The 18,681-nt window shown below is 41.7% G+C and overlaps 1 protein-coding gene across 1 annotated transcript; it reads left to right on the forward strand.

Annotated features, from left to right (window-relative positions):
• Positions 1 to 1,631: 1,631 nt before the first annotated feature.
• On the forward strand, positions 1,632 to 14,991 carry tmem179ba (transmembrane protein 179Ba; the record flags this gene model as incomplete). Its single annotated transcript, XM_083788681.1, has 5 exons — positions 1,632 to 1,745; positions 4,880 to 5,076; positions 9,647 to 9,784; positions 11,911 to 11,989; positions 14,531 to 14,991. The coding sequence occupies 5 exons, from the start codon at positions 1,632 to 1,634 to the stop codon at positions 14,735 to 14,737; spliced, it is 735 nt and encodes a 244-aa protein (XP_083644807.1). The 3' UTR covers positions 14,738 to 14,991.
• Positions 14,992 to 18,681: the final 3,690 nt, after the last annotated feature.

Raw genomic sequence — 18,681 nt, forward strand, 5'->3', positions numbered from 1 at the left:
TGGCTCTGTCTGTCTTTATCTTCACACTGCATTCCATGTCTCTGCTGTCGGGAGGAAACCTCATAACTCCATAATGTTCATTTTTCAGGAAATGAAAAATATACATTTTTCAGGAAATAAAAGAAACCTTATATTTTTAAAACAAAGCAATACAGCCTCATCAAAGTTGGTGTTGTAACTTTATATATTGTCAATTACTTCCATGAGAGGAGGAGAGGTGATGGAGTTAGTTGCTTTAGCAGAAAGTTTGAGGGTCCAATGGAGTTAAGAGGTTTTGTCCAAAGCACCTTTTACTACTTTCCATTGGTTCAATATTTTCGAAACAACACACAGACGTAAAGGGTGTTCAATAGCACTGATTTATGCAAAAACAAAATCAAAAACCTCAAAAATGGAGTTATAAGGTTTCCTCCTGACAGCAACGATACTATAACTGCAGCAGTAAAGCTTAAAAGTTCCCAAACCTTTTCATGTCAAGGACCCCCGAATTGACACTAATTAGCCCGTGAACCCCCATTTGAAAAGATATACCATGCAGAGGGACCCCAATGAGAGAAGATTTTTACGGCTCTAGCAGTGATTCTCAACCCGTTTCATTTCAAGGACCCCCCAGTTTGACATGCATAGCTCTACGGACCCCCATTTAATGGCATTTCCCAATTTATATTGTAAAATCAATGTTAATTTAACTCTGAGAGTGCCAAATAGACCAAATGGACCCTATACGGGTCCATTTGGTTCCATTTGTACACTCTCACAGGTCCATTTGGTTCCATTTGTACAGTCAGAGTTACAGACACAAGGGTCCATTTGGTTTCAAACTATCATTTAGCTGGGGACCCCCAAACTCGGGTCCCCGGACCCCACTTTGGGAACCATTGGTTTAAAGTAACTGCAGTATGTACATTTACTCAAATACTGACTGTACTATTTTGAGGTACTTTTACTTGACTGGATTATTTCCAATTTTCAATACAAAACACTTTAGTTACTATAGTTACTTTGTATATTTTGATCACAAAACATATAGGCTACATTAACCACCTGAGCCCTATATCGCCCATTTGAAAATAGCAGATCTAAGGTCACTTAAAATAAGAAATTAATATTCTCAAATTATTTATTCATTCATTCACATCATTATTTTAATAATGACTAAATGTGCAGTAGATTATAAGATATAGCCTAATACAACACATCATGTATCAGGTAATGTTATGTTCAAAGTATAACTATTTAAACTATATGTCAATTTGACATATCTTTATTATTTGACAGTTTCAGATTAGGCTATAATATCTCAGATTATATCTCCGATAGTAGGCTAAATCTGAAGCTTTTCTGGAGTAGGTTGCTCAAAGTAGGCTAAATTTAACATGCATGGTAGGGAGAATCTGCTATTTTCACAATGTTTGCCTTTTAATAGGATTTGACAATTTGGCCAATGTTGACCTGTTTCCATATATAGCTTGCTGGTTACTTTGAAAAAAGTTTAAAAAAAAAGTTGTTTCACTTCACTGTGTGTGTGTGTGTGTGTGTGTGTGTGTGTGTGTGTGTGTGTGTGTGTGTGTGTGTGTGTGTGTGTGTGTGTGTGTGTGTGTGTGTGTGTGTACACAGTGGCAGTGTTTTGCATGATGCTCGCCGTGATGGCTGCTGTGCCGTGGTTGCTGGTGCTGGAACTGTGCCTCTACGCAGCATGCTTCGTCTGTGGCATCGTGACGGCCGCGGCTCTCACCATATCACAGGTACAAAATATTAATATTATAAACATCTATTTATCTATATATCAACTCCCTAAACATGTTTAATGTTGTTGTGTGACCGAGAGAGAAGAAGGAGGCTTTAGGATGGCGATCAGGAGAGTTAGTCTTTGCCTCAAAGAGAGAAAACATCCGAAGTAAAAACATTCAATGAGTTCCAAGGTGCTCCTCGTTTGTGTTAAAATGTAAAGCTTCATTCTCTTGGTTATTTCATCAACTACTAAACGGCATGCGTTTTTTGGGGGGATAGCCTGCATGTAGCATGTTTATGTACCGTTGGCTATAGTTAGGGTTTTCTGCATGTCCTTTGCTTTTTACTCCAGGAACTTGTAAATAATAGGCTAGTGGTTTCGTGGGTTTTATAAAGCTTAATAGTTTTTGGTTTTAAATTGTTATAAGAGTGCGTTAATATCACCGTCCTGTTGAATTCCTTCCGGGAATAAACAGTCAGGATCTTGTTTGGTTTTCACTGTCTTCACAAGAACTAGATGTTTAAGTTTCTGAGGTTTGCCTTTCCCATAAAACCTGTTTCTAAAGCTCATGATCGCCCTATAGTCTCTGGTATAGTGGTTTTAGTAGATAATAGCCTACATGATGTATGTTTATAAAGTTATGTTTAAGTGTTTAAAAGAAACACAGCATGTTTTGTTGAAGCGTGATTTATACTTTATTATGGAGGAGTCTATAAAAGCTGCTTTTATAGTTTTATTCCCCTGATCTTTATTGTCTCATTTATATATAAAAAATAACCGATCTGTCAACTTGTATATCAGCTTTTGTCGGCGAGCGACAACTTAAGACGTTTGTTTTAGTTTGACAGACGGAATCATCCACGCCCTTCTCCCGAACAGTTTTAATAATGTATTAAGAGCAACAATATGCTGATAATCTTATATAGTTTGAAGCTCAAATTATAGAACGTAAAAGTTGCCTAATAATAATAATAATTCATAAGTCAAGTCATATGACAGGTCCGCGCGCGCCACCGTGAGCGTACGTTGCGCGCACCAGGATCACCAAATATGGCTATAGGCCTATAGTGTATACTGTCAGATCCGACTGTCAAAACAATAGAATATACCGAGCGAAAATGTGCGTGTGTGTGCACGCGCGCGTGCGTCTGCCTGCATGGTGTGATAACTGATGATACTACCGTACATTACGTGGAACTGTGATTTATATCATGTGACCCGAGGCTCCGCGTGCGTGTGTGCGTGCCCAATTCTATTATACACATACCGCCCCCTTATTGAAGTCAGATGACCCCACACACACACACACACACACACACACACACACACACACACACACACACACACACACTGCCTGGCTGCTGGCAGCCTGTGCTGTATGTCATCTGGACACCTCATATGTCCATAACATACTTTTCAGGACTCGAAACAGCTTGTAGATCTGCTACCTTTTGATGCTTTTGTGTGACGCTGTATATATGATCAAGTATAGGACATTAATTTACCAAACAAATCTACCAAAGATATGTTTGTTAAAAGTACTCTAAACAAGCATTAAAAGTCCATAGACTTGGCCGCCGTATGACATCACGTTTAGTGCCCCAAACAAACATTACAAGTCAAGTCCATAGACTTGGCCGCCACATGACGTCGCGTTTAGTGCCCTAAACAAACATTAAAAGTCCATAGACTTGGCTGCCACATGAGGGCCCACTTGGGGCCCTTCAAAAACAAAAAGTTAGAATATGAAGATAAGAGGTTTGTGCGGTGCCCCACAGCAGCACTATGGTAACTGTTGGTGACTACTTCTTCCCAATATCCAAACTAAATTAAAAGTATCGCTATGAGGCTGAGCTGTGTGACACATTTCCAAACAAAACCAGAAATCTTCTTGCTGTTAACTCTATCTCTACCGCTAGCTGTTAGCATAAACCCCAGTTCCAGGGGCCAGCTTCACTTTAAATAGTCGGAGTTTACCCCCCCCCCCCCCCCCCCCCACACACACACACACACACTCTCGCTACACACACTCTAGTAACATTGGAACATGCACATAGTCTTTACATCTCGAGTCGTCAGAGGCTTTCACATGGCGGCAGCGTCGCGGTACAAAGGCACAAATTAAATCCGAAATGTGGATGGCAGAAAATCCACCAAGGACAAGAATCCGAGTTATGGCGGTTTAAAAATCCTCCTTTATATACAGAAAATATTGAGCCTAGAGCTCACCCCATTCTCTGCCAACTGCCTGGGGTCCACCTATGCTTTCTATGGCATAGGCAGCTCCCGGCAGGATCCGAGAATCTAGACGCACCTGCGCGACATGAGACTAATTAATTAGAGCGACAGAGAGAGAGGAGTGTGTGTGTGTATGTGTGTGTGTGTGTATACACACACGCACGTATACGTGTGTGCATCAATTTAACAAAGGTACAGACGATCAGAAATCAGCAGACGTTTGCGCTACTCTATGCTGAATTTAAGTGGACTCGGTCCCAGACTTTCTTTTTTTCTCCCTGGAAATAAAAACGTCTGGGTTTCCAACTGCCAACTGACCAGACACGCACCTGACATAAACTAAGCTAATTGGCAGACACATAGCTGACATAAACTAAGCTAATTGGTAGACAAACAGCAGGAGCTAATCAACTACGATAGGAAGTGGGACATCAAAACCAAGCGTGGGAAAAAAACAAACAAAGATTTACGGGACAGTGCCATGTCTCTGTGTTAACAGGGTCATTTAGGAGGCCTACGCCTTCTACGGGACAGTGACATGTCTCTATGTGTTAACAGGGTCATTTAGGAGGCCTACGCCTTCTACGGGACAGTGACATGTCTCTATGTGTTAACAGGGTCATTTAGGAGGCCTACGCCTTCTACGGGACAGTGACAAAATGGTCTATTAGGAGGCCTGTGCATGCTCTACAGGACAGTGACATGTCTCTATGTGTTAACAGGGTCATTTAGGAGGCCTGTGCATGCTCTACAGGACAGTGACATGTCTCTATGTGTTAACAGGGTCATTTAGGAGGCCTGTGCATGCTCTACAGGACAGTGACATGTCTCTATGTGTCAACAGGGTCATTTAGGAGGCCCTTTGCATGCTCTACTACAGGACAGTGACATGTCTCTATGTGTCAACAGGGTCATTTAGGAGGCCTGTGCATGCTCTACGGGACGGTGGACTACAACGTGACGTCGGGGGCCATCGGTGCCCAGACGTCCAGCTCGGCGTCGGTGTGCTACTTCGTGTCGGCCATCAGCGTGTCGGTGGCCATCGTGTGCTTCTCGCTGTCGCTCTACTGGCTCTACACGTGCTGCATCGACGGGGAGATGCACAGGTAAGACACTCGCACTACAAAGAGACATCTGACACCCAAGCTAGTGAAAATACTAGCGATCTACACGTTTGTAGATCAGCTATTTTCAAAATGGCCAAACTATATACAGGACTGAAATGGTTAATGTATTATGTTTTGTAATAATAATCAAAATCTTCAAAGTAATGTACTTACTTTATGCCACTGCACAAGACATTTGCATAAGACACAGCTACAGATTGCTGCTATGACTCGTATCTCTGTGTCAAAAGTGCATGAAATACCCCTTTTATCTCTGTTTTCTGTGGAATGGAACTTATCTAGGCTTTTGTTATGCTTTTCAATGCTAGATGCAGCATCAACAAACCTATTCCAGTCATTTATGTCACTAGAGCGGTGCCCGTACATTGGGCACTGGCCTACTTGGAACGATGCAAGTTGGAAATGCATGTGCCATACCAGCACTCACGCAGTAGTCCTTTAAGGCACTTTATTGTTTCATCTTAACCCATTTAGGCCTGACGTCGAAATTTAAAAAAAAAAATTCTAAATCCTGACAGTTTTCTGAAATACCTATGTTTCTGTATCAGTGGTGCTCAATATTTCATGTCAAGGACCCCAAAAACTATATGTAATTGGCCACCGACCCCCATCTGAAAATGTTATTCCAGGAACCCCTCAAAAGCAAAGATTTGAAGAAAAAAAAAATCGCTCTGAAAGAATATATTATATATTCAAAGATTTGTGCCACATTTTCAAGATTTTTCAAAAATAGCAGACCTAAAAGCTATGAGCTTGTAGATCTGCTATTTTTCAATAGCTAAAGTATAACATAACAAATGTTCCAAGATGAGATTGAGACCGTTGGAGTTGTGCGTGCTTCCTTCTTTTCTAAATGCATGCACCACCCAGATATTATGTCTGTGTCCCTTTTATACCCATATATGGAGTTCTTTGTCAGGCATGCCCAAATATGGAGTCTATGCAGACGTCAGAATGATGTCAGCACAGGACAGCTCCATATATGGACACACAGGGGAAATCTATCTATCTATCTATCTATCTATCTATCTATCTATCTATCTATCTATCTATCTATCTATCTATCTATCTATCTATCTATCTATCTATCTATCTATCTATCTATCTATCTATCTATCTATCTATCTATCTATCTATCTATCTCTATCTATCTATCTATCTATCTATCTCTCTGACAATCAATCATCATATCTGGCTTGTGCCCTGTTGAGGCTGCATTTATCTTTTTTTCATCTTTTTTTTTTTCTTTTTTTTTTAATGTCTCTCTCTCTATCTATCTCTATAACATGAGTCTTCTGTTTGTCCTGGCAAAAATGGTAACAAATCCATCCATGTCCAATGTATTTGTTATAGATTTCTCATGTGCCAAGATGACCAAGTTCTTTTTTCTGTCGTGCAACATGGTGCGACGGTAGAGGGTTAGGACATGTGCCAGTGTGGAGAAGGAACTCTCACATGAAGCTGAAGACACACCAATTACAAGGGCTGTCACATACAACTTGTGCAACACAGTAAAAAATGCTTTATTCTATGTCTTCATGTGTTTAGACACGGTGGCCAGATCTGTTTCGGTTGGACAACATATCTTGGCCAACATTGGCTTTGCAACAATGAGTTCGCTTTTAAGAATTGCATAGTCTTTTCCAGGCCTTCTTTTAGGTTGATGTGACACATCCTACCACTAAATGCAACTGGTCATTGTATAACAGTGAATATATGGCACATATCTATCCACCTTCTTTTGAAGGAGTGCTTGGACAACACCTCGTACTCCACTCATCACCAAAGCACCATCATAACACTGGCTAACTATATTGTCAGCACTGTAGCCAGCCTCAGAAATGTGTTTTAAAATCTCAGTGCTGGTGTACTCCAAGTAATCCAATTAGATGCTCCTCTGGTATGGATTTACTTACAAATCTTAGAATTATAGACAGATTTTCTACATTGGTCCTGTCCCTTGTCCCATCACTTTTTATACAGAATCCTACAGAGTCAGCCTTTTAATATTTTTCCTGGTTCTCTGCAAGAACCATGCTGGCTAATGTTGCAATTATTTCATTTTGAATACCCTTAGATTTGTATGTAGCATTTTTATTCATGCTCTTAGCAATAGCAGCTAGCTTCTCATCCTTCTCTAAGGTGTACTCAAATAATTTTAAAAAAAGACCAGAAGCAATGTCATGAGCATCATCAGCAGCAGCATCGCTGTGGTCATGTAAGGTTTATTTTGTTGATTTGTTCCACAGAGCCCCAACTCGTTAACACAGAGAAACGTAATAACACCTCCAATGCTTTTAACATAGTACCGGTTCTTTTCAAGTGCTGTCTTACCTACCAGCATACTGTCAAATGTCGCCCCGGTCGCCTCTCTGGACTTGTGTTCTGACCAGGTCGTTGCAGCCTGTCTATGATTGTGGCTGGATGCATGTTTCTGCAGCCCCCTTCCATTTTCGAGTGCCGCTTTGGTTAGTGTAACCACGCATGGTAAAAACAACATCCCTTTTATTAACAACACTCCGACAGGGGAAACAGAAACATGCATTATTTTTTAACGTAGTACTCAAGCCATGGTCGTGTGTGGTACCAGGCATGACACGGGTTGGGACGGTGCCTCTCCATTCAAGTCTGGGCTCACTGTGACTGGGGCTGAGACAGCGGAGACGTTGGGTCCCCCATTGTTGGGTCTAAAATCAGAAATGGTACAGATATTTTGTGATATTTCTTATAGGCAAAAAACATACCTTTGATTGGGTGGGCAGGACGCCCCCCCCCCCCCCCCCCCCCCTAGAACCGGCCTTGCATTGCACCCCCTGCGGTGGGAATCTGGGATGGAACGAGTGTGTCGAATTTGAAGTCGGTGGGGTGAACGGTTCTCGAGTTACGTGGATTACAGTACAGACGTACAGACACACACACACACACACACACACACACACACACACACACACACACACACACACACACACACGCACAGAGAGAGAGACTTGGTGCATTTATAGTTAGATAAGATGAAGCAGGCAGACAGACAGACAGACAGACAGACAAAGTCACTTATAATAAGCAGACACTGGTGTTCACCTCTAGCTGTGTGTGTGTGTGTGTGTGTGTGTGTGTGTGTGTGTGTGTGTGTGTGTACACTGTAACCCTCCATTGGCCCCCGTTCCCCCAAAAGGTAGTCGTCCCTGGGTGGACTCGAACCACCAACCTTTCGGTTAACAGCCGAACGCGCTAACCGGTTGCGCCACAGAGACTGTGAGCTATAGTTGGACATTGTTGGTCCATGACGCAATCCAGCCTCTCTCTCTCTCTCGCTCTCTCTGTTGTTTAACTATAACAGCTTACTGTCCGAAATGTATGTCCTTTCCTATTGTGTGTGTGACTGTGTGTGTGTGTGTGTGTGTCGGTGTGTCCTACATCAAAAAGGTATTTCTTTCTACAGCAGACATGCAGCTGTGAGCTCTGGTGTTGGTAGTTCTAATTAAGTACTAATCCATTCATGGTTGATTGTTTTGATATCATATATAGGCCTACTATGCATACAGTAAGTTTTGCCGTCACCGTCACTCAATATAGGTGGCAGTGCTAAAACTGTCTTGGGGAAAAAGCATGCCTCTACGCTCAATGAGGACAACTACAGTGTGTAAATACTTACTACTGGTGAGTTTATTACTGTAGTTTGTTCAACAAGTTAGATTGGAGACGTGTCGTGACGTCCAGTACAATAAATAGCCTATTATATCCACAGTTTGGTGACACTACGGTAGCTCTTACCGTGATGTCATGTTTCTTATTCAACTTTATCTTATGCTTATCCAACAAAGGTGCAAGCGTGCTGCATTATTAAAAAAAATCACACCCATGTGAAGTGAGGGGCGGTCTTATCGTACATAATCATGACGTAAAATAGACACTATGCCTGGCTATTTGCTCAGACATTTTGCAGAATTACCGTACATTTCAAGCACAACTCAATACAAAAACAGTTAACTGTGGACGACACCATAAAGCACTACACTTGTTTACAAGAGGGCTTAACATAACTATACGGTAACAAAAAAGCTCAAAAATAGATATGGAGTGAAGTTGATCTCAATGCGCCCCTCAAGAGTGTGATTCTTTTTGAGTAGTGCAGCCAATCCATTGCGTAGCACGGTAGCTAGCTATGTGTGTATGTCCACGTGTCTGAGCTGAAAGCTGAAACACCTCGCCAAAACATACCACTGGATGGCACTGTTACACAGCGTCTCACACAGTGGCCAGGGAGGAGAGCTTGTACAGTACAGTACAGTACAGTACAGTACAGTACAGTACAGTACAGTACAGTACAGTACAGTACAGTACAGTACAGTACAGTACAGTTCTGATTTTAGATTTTCTCCTATATACAGCTTTTGTCCCAATGTCTCAATATTTGCCATTGACAATGAAAGGAGAAATCGGGTCAAATGTCCGCCAAATATGACGTAAATTTTGTCTCCACACGTGACGTCATGCATGTGGCAGCCCAAGTCTATGGACTTTTAATCTCCTCTCTTCCTCTTGACAGGGAGCACCTGTGGATGAACTTGACTTTGGGAGTGTGTGGAGTCTTCCTCTTCTTCCTCCTCATCACTGGCTGCATGTTGAAGATAGGACGAGACTCGCTCTGTGAATCTGTCACCCACACTGTCCCCAATATCACCAGGTAACCTGTCTGTCTGTCTTTCTAACTAACCATATATCTAATATGAAGAAAGTTGTCCATTTATGGGCATAAGTCTGCTCAGTGCTCATTAACACATTCAGACCGTAGGACACGTTGGTTGGCCTCTCCTTCTGCACCATACTCCTTGCTGTTCGTGCAAGGAAGCTTCGTGCAAGGAAGCTTTGACACTTGCATGGATGCTTTCATGGGAGCAAAACTACACCCGGAAGTTCGGCAGAATGCACCCCGAATGCACTGTCGTCACTGGAGTCAAGGAGAGATCAGTGACCAGCTCATGAACAAACACTATTTCTGAATGACTGAGACCTTTTGTAAAGTAATCGCTGTCTGGGAGCCAAATCTCGCGATACCTCTCAAACGATTCCTGCTTCTGTTTAGATCCTCAGATAAAATGATATACTGTGCACTCTGTGCACATCGAAAAGCAAGTGATTACAAAACAACCTGTGATATGTCTTCGTTTATATTCCTGTTTCCTTATTCCTTATATAACTATTTTAAGTCTACTTTTGTGTTTGTGTCTAAAACTCTCACACACTATTTAACAATAGGCTTAGGCTATATCAGCTGTTCTGTGTGCATGCCTCTATGCGCACATGCACACACATACGCGTGCACATGACGTCATTAAAACGCCGTAGTACCAGTAAAAAAAACACCATGACACCACTGTATATAATAGTGATCCTATCCGGCTATTCAGTATTCGCTTTTCAGTCAACTGTTTCCTATAATCGGAATTCGGGTTATTGTTGTAAGTGTGTGTCCAGCATAGGGACACTGCTGGGGTTCATTTGGTTAAAGGAGAGAAGTGCACACGGCTGTCCCTGCAGGCTGCTCCACTGTAGCTAGGCAACGACGGAGCTCCTGGCTGACGTACAATGACACAAACTCAGCAAGCAGAGGAAATGAAAGTGACTCCTGGATGAAGCAATGACTGTGAAACTATACCCTCTCTGACTTTCACATTAACTACAATCTATAAAGTAACACCTAAACTTAGACTGTGGTCGTGTGGCCACAAGTGGTAAATAGCTTGCTGGAATTGGGGTACTTCCGTTTTCCCACACTCGCAGACCGCCATTGTAAGAAAAAGGCTGATGTTAACGTTAGCTCACGCTAGCTATCTTTCTTGAGAGCATTGTTGTTTTCGTCGACTAATACTATGACAAAAAATGTTCGTCGACTACCTTTTTTAACTGACAAAAACGACATAAAAACTAAGCCATGATGACTAAAACTATGACTAAATATACTGACAATTTTGTCAACAAATAAAAACTAGATTAAAATTAGGAAGGGACTAGTGGACAAGAGATCCAGTATTCATCCAGTAAGTTTTTTACTTACACTTGCAGGGTTGCATGCTGAAAATAGAAGATCTACAAGCTGTGAGCTTGTAGATGGGCTATTTTCAGCAGGTGTAAAATCAGTCATTACGACGGCATCAAGGCCCACCAAAATACATTTTAGTTGACTAAATCAACTGTAGTTTTAGTCGTCTAAAATCTTATGATATTTAGTCGACTAAAACTAGACTAACACTAAAACATTCCATGTGACTAAAATGTGACTGACACTAAATTAAAACTATGACTATGACTAAAACTAAAATCTAAATTTACTGCCAAAAACATCACTGCTCGAGAGACGTTTTATATTTCAATCGCGGTGCGATGAAAATTCTGAAATCACATCCGAAACCTTGGATGTCTGATCAGCACAAACGGACAGCGACGTAGTTTTCGAGTAAAGAGCCATAGAAGATCCTAATTCTAACAGTAGTCTACTCATGCGCGAGCACGTTCGCATTGCCTAGCAACCGGCTCGGGGTTTTTATGTATTTGTTTTGTGTTTTTTTGTTTTGTTTTGTTACGTTTTTCTTGTTCCCTGCTCCCCATTTCCCAAAAGGAAGGGGAGTAGGATACAAATGTGATTGTTTTTTTTCTCTGTGTTTTATATTGTTGCTCCCTGTCCCCTTTCGCCAAAAGGACCACAATGTAAACGAGCCTGCAGGCTTTCTTGTCTCTGTATCCTTTTAAATTAATTTTCAATAAAATGTTCAATCTCTCTCTCTCTCTCTCTCTCTCTCTCTCTCTCTCTAGATGTGAAGAGGCTCAGAACAGAACATGGGTCAGTCCATTGAACGGCGTACAGTTCTACACCAGTCTACACAAAGCTGAGGTCAGTCACATGTCGGTCACATGGTCTCCAAGGAAACCCTTTGAAGCAGCAATACGTAGTTTGGAGTATCACTATAGTCTCGCGTAGCCAGAAAACTATTCCACAATCTCTGAATGCTATATAGAGTCTGGAACTACACCACCTGAATGTTATATAGAGTCTGGAACTACACCTCCTGAATGTTATATAGAGTCTGGAACTACACCTCCTGAATGTTATATAGAGTCTGGAACTACACCTCCTGAATGTTATATAGAGTCTGGAACTACACCTACTGATGCTATATAGAGTCTGGAACTACACCTCCTGAATGTTATATAGAGTCTGGAACTACACCTCCTGATGCTATATAGAGTCTGGAACTACACATCCTGAATGTTATATAGAGACTGGAACTACAACTCCTGAGTGCTATATAGAGTCTGGAACTACACCTCCTGAATGCTATATAGAGCATAGACTGTAAAAAATATGGACAAAGCGTTCGCCGGGTCTAACATGGACGTAAAATGAAGCCTGTTATTCCTGCACTGTAAATCGCCATCTTTCTAGATCCGTTTGGTACCAGCTGGCCATTGGCTGGCTCCGTTTTGGACCAGCTGGCCATTGGCTGCCCAGACAACGAGGCGGGACTTCCCCCCTTCTTCTCCGTTGGTTTTTATTTTGACTCGAGTGGGAGGGGAATCCCGATCATAGACTGTAACGGTAGCCACGCCCCTCAGAACATATGGAGCTATGGGGCTTTTTGGGTCCAGTCCAGCGCCACAACAGGCCATTATATGAACTACCGATTTCAAATGAGGCTTCACGAAATATCTGGTTGACTGCCCCCCTGATATAGAGTCTGGAACTACAACTCCTGAATGCTATATAGAGTCTGGAACAGGGGGGCAGTCAGCCAGATATTTCGTGAAGCCTCATTTGAAATCGGTAGTTCATATAATGGCCTGTTGTGGCGCTGGACTGGACCCAAAAAGCCCCATAGCTCCATAGAGGCCCATGTATTTTGGCCCAACTTCACCTAGACTGTATTACCTTAATAAACATGGTCATGAATACTTTCTTCTTCCAGTCACTAGTTTAAAGTCTCATTTCTAATGTCATAATATTCTTTTTGGAAAATTATGGTCCCATTAATTAAAAAAATGACCATAAAGAAAAAAAAAACATCGCGTATGTTCTGAGGGGCGTGGCTACCGTTACAGTCTATGATCGGGATTCCCCTCCCACTCGAGTCAAAATAAAAACCAACGGAGAAGAAGGGGGGAAGTCCCGTCTCGTTGTCTGGGCAGCCAATGGCCAGCTGGTCCAAAACGGAGCCAGCCAATGGCCAGCTGGTACCAAACGGATCTAGAAAGATGGCGACTTACAGTGCAGGAATAACAGGCTTCATTTTACGTCCATGTTAGACCCGGCGAACGCTTTGTCCATATTTTTTACAGTCTATGGTCTGGAACTACACCTCCTGAATGCTATATAGAGTCTGGAACTACAACTCCTGAATGCTATATAGAGTCTGGAACTACACCTCCTGAATGCTAGTTTCATATGTCATGCTACTATAAAGAATGGTGAAATTTGGACTTTTTTGCCTTAATAGGATGTTATGGGTATGGTCACATATTACGCTACGCCTATTTGTTGTAATACCATGTGGTGTTGTTCTTGTTTACTGTAAATCGCTCTGGATTAAGAGCGTCTGCTCAATGCCTACATTGTAAATTGAAGTGGTTGATGTGGCAGCTCCCGGCAGGATCCGCCAGGAGAATCTAGACGCAGCTGTGCGACATGAGACTAATTAATTAGAGCGACAGAGAGAGGAGTGTGTGTGTGCGCGCGTCAATTTAACCCATTTAGACCTAAGTTCGATTCTACAAAATGTCTTGTCTAAATCATGACAGTTTTCTATTTCATGTCAAGCACGCCCCAAAAATATATGTATTTGGCCTCTGACCCCCATCTGAAAATATGTTGTTCCAGGCAGGGACCCCCCCAGAAGCAAAGATTTGAGTTAAAAACTGTTCGCTCTGAAAGAATATATTCAAACATTTGCCCACATTTTCATGATTTTTCAAAAATAGCAGACCTACAAGCTCGCTATGAGCTTGTGATGCCAACTCACGTGAGAGAAATAAGACAATCCACCTCCAGAAACCAAAAGCCAAAAACAAGCCCATAATCCTAAAAAAAAAAGATTTGCTGCATTTATCACTGCTGCCATTATTGATAGGTAACCTGGGGTCATAGACTGACAGGAAATGGGGAGAGAGATGGGGGGGGGGGGGAGACAACGTGGCAAAGGCCGTCGGGATCGGGAGTCGAACCCACGGCACGCCGTCAGGCTGGCTCAGGGCCTTAGGTGCCCAGACGGTTGAGCTAACCATCTAGGAAAAGAAATGTTGACCTTTCAAAAACCAATTTTTTAAATGAGCCCAAAAAACCGCAAACCCGCGACTCCGCAGACTTAGCAACCCTGCTTATGATGATGGAATGGAATGCTGCTAGTAAACACGTTACTCTGTCTCTATGTCTCTCTCCCAGACGGCGGTATGGGTGAACTTCTTCTTCTGGCTCATTATCGGGGTGCTGGTGTTCGTCCAGAGGGGTCAGCTGACGATGGGGGGGGGCGGCTTCAAGATGGTGGGGGATTGGGGGGGCTGGGGGTTCGGGGGGAGGGGAGCGGCGGACCCCACGGCCTCGCCCGGAGAGACCGAGCCCTTCTTCAACCGACCCGCCAGACCCCAGTGACAGAGAGAGAGAGAGATTGAGAGAGACTGTCGCGCACGCACGCACACACACACGCATGCACGCACGTTTCCACCCATTTAGACCTGAGGCTACAAATCGCCTCATAATGTCCAAAACCGATCGACACGTTGTTAGCTTGTAGATCGGCTATTTGTACTATTTTAAAATGTTTTAAAATAGTAAAAAATGGCAAATAAGTTTAGGGATAAGGGGTGGCGCAAGATATAGGGCATACAGTATTATATTATATGAAATGAGCAGAGAATTTCTTTAAATGTTAAGCTGAAAAATGTGTTTCCTTCTAACTGTCTCTGCAATATTGTCGGGACGGGGAGTTATCTGTATCGTTTACGATAGTCAAGTCTGTCATATTTGATTCATATATTCTAGCGAAAATGTAACTAATTCGGCAGCAGTAACATTAGCGTTTTCTCTCAGTCAGTTGATTCTTCATATCCATATGAGAGAAACGGCTGGGATGATTTGTTTATTTTTCAATCACAGTTCTTATATGAGGAGGTCTAAAATCCCCCTATGGGTACAAATAAAGTACACAAACCTGTGGACTTGGCGACATCTAGCGATATTGACGTCAGACTTCGGCGCTCTATTGTTTTTGTTTTAACCAAAGAAATATCACTTCCATGTTCCATTGCTCTTTAATGACGATCTAATACACCGACTGAAGTGAGAAATATCAACTTGTGATTTTGTGTGTGAGTACTGTACATTTTGGGGTATCTGTGCTTTAGTTGAGCATTTGTTCTTTTGTTTAATTCCTTAGTTAGGACTTTCATTCCTTTACATTTCAATGGCAAATACTGTACTTTTGAAGGACATTGCCTAAGCCTTATTTTGAATGCACTGAAACTATAGCAGATTTACAAGCGCACTACTATGCGTTGCAATACATGGGCGTTGAAGTTCAGCTTTTTCACTGCTATTGAATTAGTTTGGAAGATTTCTGACTTGTTTGAATTATTTGAGAGAGAAAACAAATCTAAATGTCTTGTGAGCTACTTTGTAATTTATACTTTTGGAATACTTAGGTATTTATAAAAAGCATATACTTGTAGCCTGCTTTAACGGAAGTGCACATTTGACAGGGCAACATTCACCTTGGTTAGTGGAGTAATATTTGACCAGGAGTAGGCTATCTATAATTCTAATTAATATTCAAGTATTTATACTCAACTAGTAGGGGGCTGAGTACTCAATGCTTCTCAATGGTTCCTGGAGGGACCCAACTTTGAGAACCACTGGTGCATAATTATATCTAGTGACTACTGGGATATTCTTTTTGTTTTGTTTTTACACCAATAAACCAAAGTGTTTGACGCCAACATTGTTAGTCTGTTGTTGAAGTGTATTAAGATTTTATATAAAAAATAAATACAAATTAATTAACCTCCTGAACTCTTCAAAAATTGTGAAAATAGCCGATCTACAAGCTCCATAATGTCGTTTTGAGCTTGTTTATTTTCACTATTTTTCTTTTTCTTTTCTGACTGACAGATTGACACTTTTTTCCTGTGTTTCTTCCTATTTTGCTATTATTTTATTAGTTTTATTGATGTATTTGCAACCTAGATCCATAAAAATAGCCCTATAATATTTGTAGAAACACCGCAGCAGAGATCTCCTGTGCGATGAACGTTTCCCAGTGTATGGAGCAAGGTCGCCATCTTGTGGTTGACGGGCTGATATAACGGCTGCCTGCCAAGCAGTCAGTCCTCACTCCCCAGTCCCACAACAGCGCACGCCGCACACGAGAGTTTTAAGTTTAACACAAGGCAACACAACCAAGCTTCACAATTCACTACGTCAGAACGTCACAATTCGGCGTGATATTTAACCGGTGATCATGTTCATAAGCGACACCCACCATGACGTTGGCATCACCGTCTCTGTGGCGCAACCGGTTAGCGCGTTCGGCTGTTAACCGAAAGGTTGGTGGTTCGAGTCCACCCAGGGACGAACGATTATTTCTTTTTATCTCTTTTCCCCAAGTTGTATCTAAAGACATGTGAAACGACGATAATATAGATTATTAGACGGCTTGTTTGAATACTTTGTTCTCACAGTAGGCTACTACTATACTATACTGTATTGTTTCTTTCTTTATCATTCTATACACTGACACGAAACAAGACAGGAACGCCCAAAAACGTCACAGCCGGTTTTTTAACAAGACAGGAACGCCCAAAAACATCACATTTCACATCCGGTGTTTTACCCCGGGCAGAATTTTCTATGGCTGCCAATGCAACTTTTTCCAATCCTTAATCACATACGGCAAACACCTATGCCGATAATATCTAACTTGCGGAGGTAACGTGCCTTGTCCGCGGGCAACAGATCTTTCAACGTATGGCATTGCAAATACGTTAGATAATCGCTACTCTGCGCAATATTGTTTTGAAAATGCCGCAAATTGCATTGCAGTGAACGAGAGCAAATCACAAATCACAAATCTTACCCCGGGGGGTGGGCGGAGCCGCGGAGTCGCAGCTGACGCCCCTCCCTCCGCTCTGATGACGCGTTGTTATGTCAATGTATAGAGGGTATGCATATGACGTCATCACCATACCCGGAAGTTATGCGGGAATGCCTACGCTACTGAGTGGCAAAAAACTACTTTCTGGACTTGATGGCCCATATTTGATTGCATTAAACGACTTTAAACAACATAAAATTCACTTAAATTGTCACTCACCCTCTATAAAGACCACAGCTGTAGGCTGTCTGTCAGTAAACAGTTTGCTGACTTAGGCCTACACTTTAGAAACGAGCCCAAATAAACAACTAGCCTACACTTTAGAAACAAAATAAACAATTAGGCCTACACGTTAGAAACAAGCCCAAATATAATCAACTTTAGAAACAAGCCCAAATAAATAACTACACTTTAGAAACAAAATAAACAACCATTGATTGAAGTATTTATTAACAGTTTGTAGAATTACAGTACATTTCAAGCACAACTCAATACAAAAACTGTTAACTGTGAGTGGACGACCCAATAAAGCATTACACTTGTTTACAAGGGGGTCCACCTTGTTCAATTCATCAAAACATTTATAGACAAAATATACCAAAGAACATTCAGATTTTACAGGGGCCCGTTTCGAATTGCAGCCGTCCGTAGGTGCCCTTTGAGAGCGGTTTTGAAGGAGTCACAGGATTTGCATGTTTTAATGACTTTTGGTAGGGCGTTCCACATTTTGGTGGCATAGGAGCGGAAAAAAAATGAGTCCCTTGTAGAATCTGGGTTGCACATGGTTTGTTGCACTCCATCTGGTGTGCAACAAACCAGGCAAGCGCAAATATAATCAACTTTAGAAACAAGCCCAAATAAACCACTACACTTTAGAAACAAAATAAACAATACACTTTAGAAATAAGCGCAAATATAATCAACTTTAGAAACAAGCCCAAATAAACCACTACACTTTAGAAACAAAATAAACAATATACTTTAGAAATAAGCCCATATATAATCAACTTTGGAAACAAGCCCAAATAAACAATTACACTTTAGAAACACACCCAAATAAACAACTACACTTTAGAAACACGCCCAAATAAACTACACTTTAGAAACAAGCCCAAATAAACAATTACACTTAAAGAAGCCCAAAAAAGTAACTACACTTTAGAAACAAGCCCAGCATCAGTTTACCTAACCTGGCTCCATTTGACCTCCTTTATGAGACATTTTCCGTTCAAACAGGTGATAATAATATTATCGTTAATCCCAAATATTTTTGCCACAACAATCGTGACATTTACTCATTGAACGGACTTAATGAACGTGTTTTTCATGAAGTCCCATGATACGTGTATCATGGGACATAATCATCTCACTAATATTTACCGTAAAGCAGGGCTCCCGCCAGGCAGCGCTTGGCTCGGTGTCTTTTCCTCTCCCCAAGAGAGGAAAA

Source organism: Protomyctophum parallelum (assembly GCF_964188405.1).
Source record: "Protomyctophum parallelum genome assembly, chromosome: 18".
In the NCBI taxonomy this organism is placed as follows: Eukaryota; Metazoa; Chordata; class Actinopteri; order Myctophiformes; family Myctophidae; genus Protomyctophum; species Protomyctophum parallelum.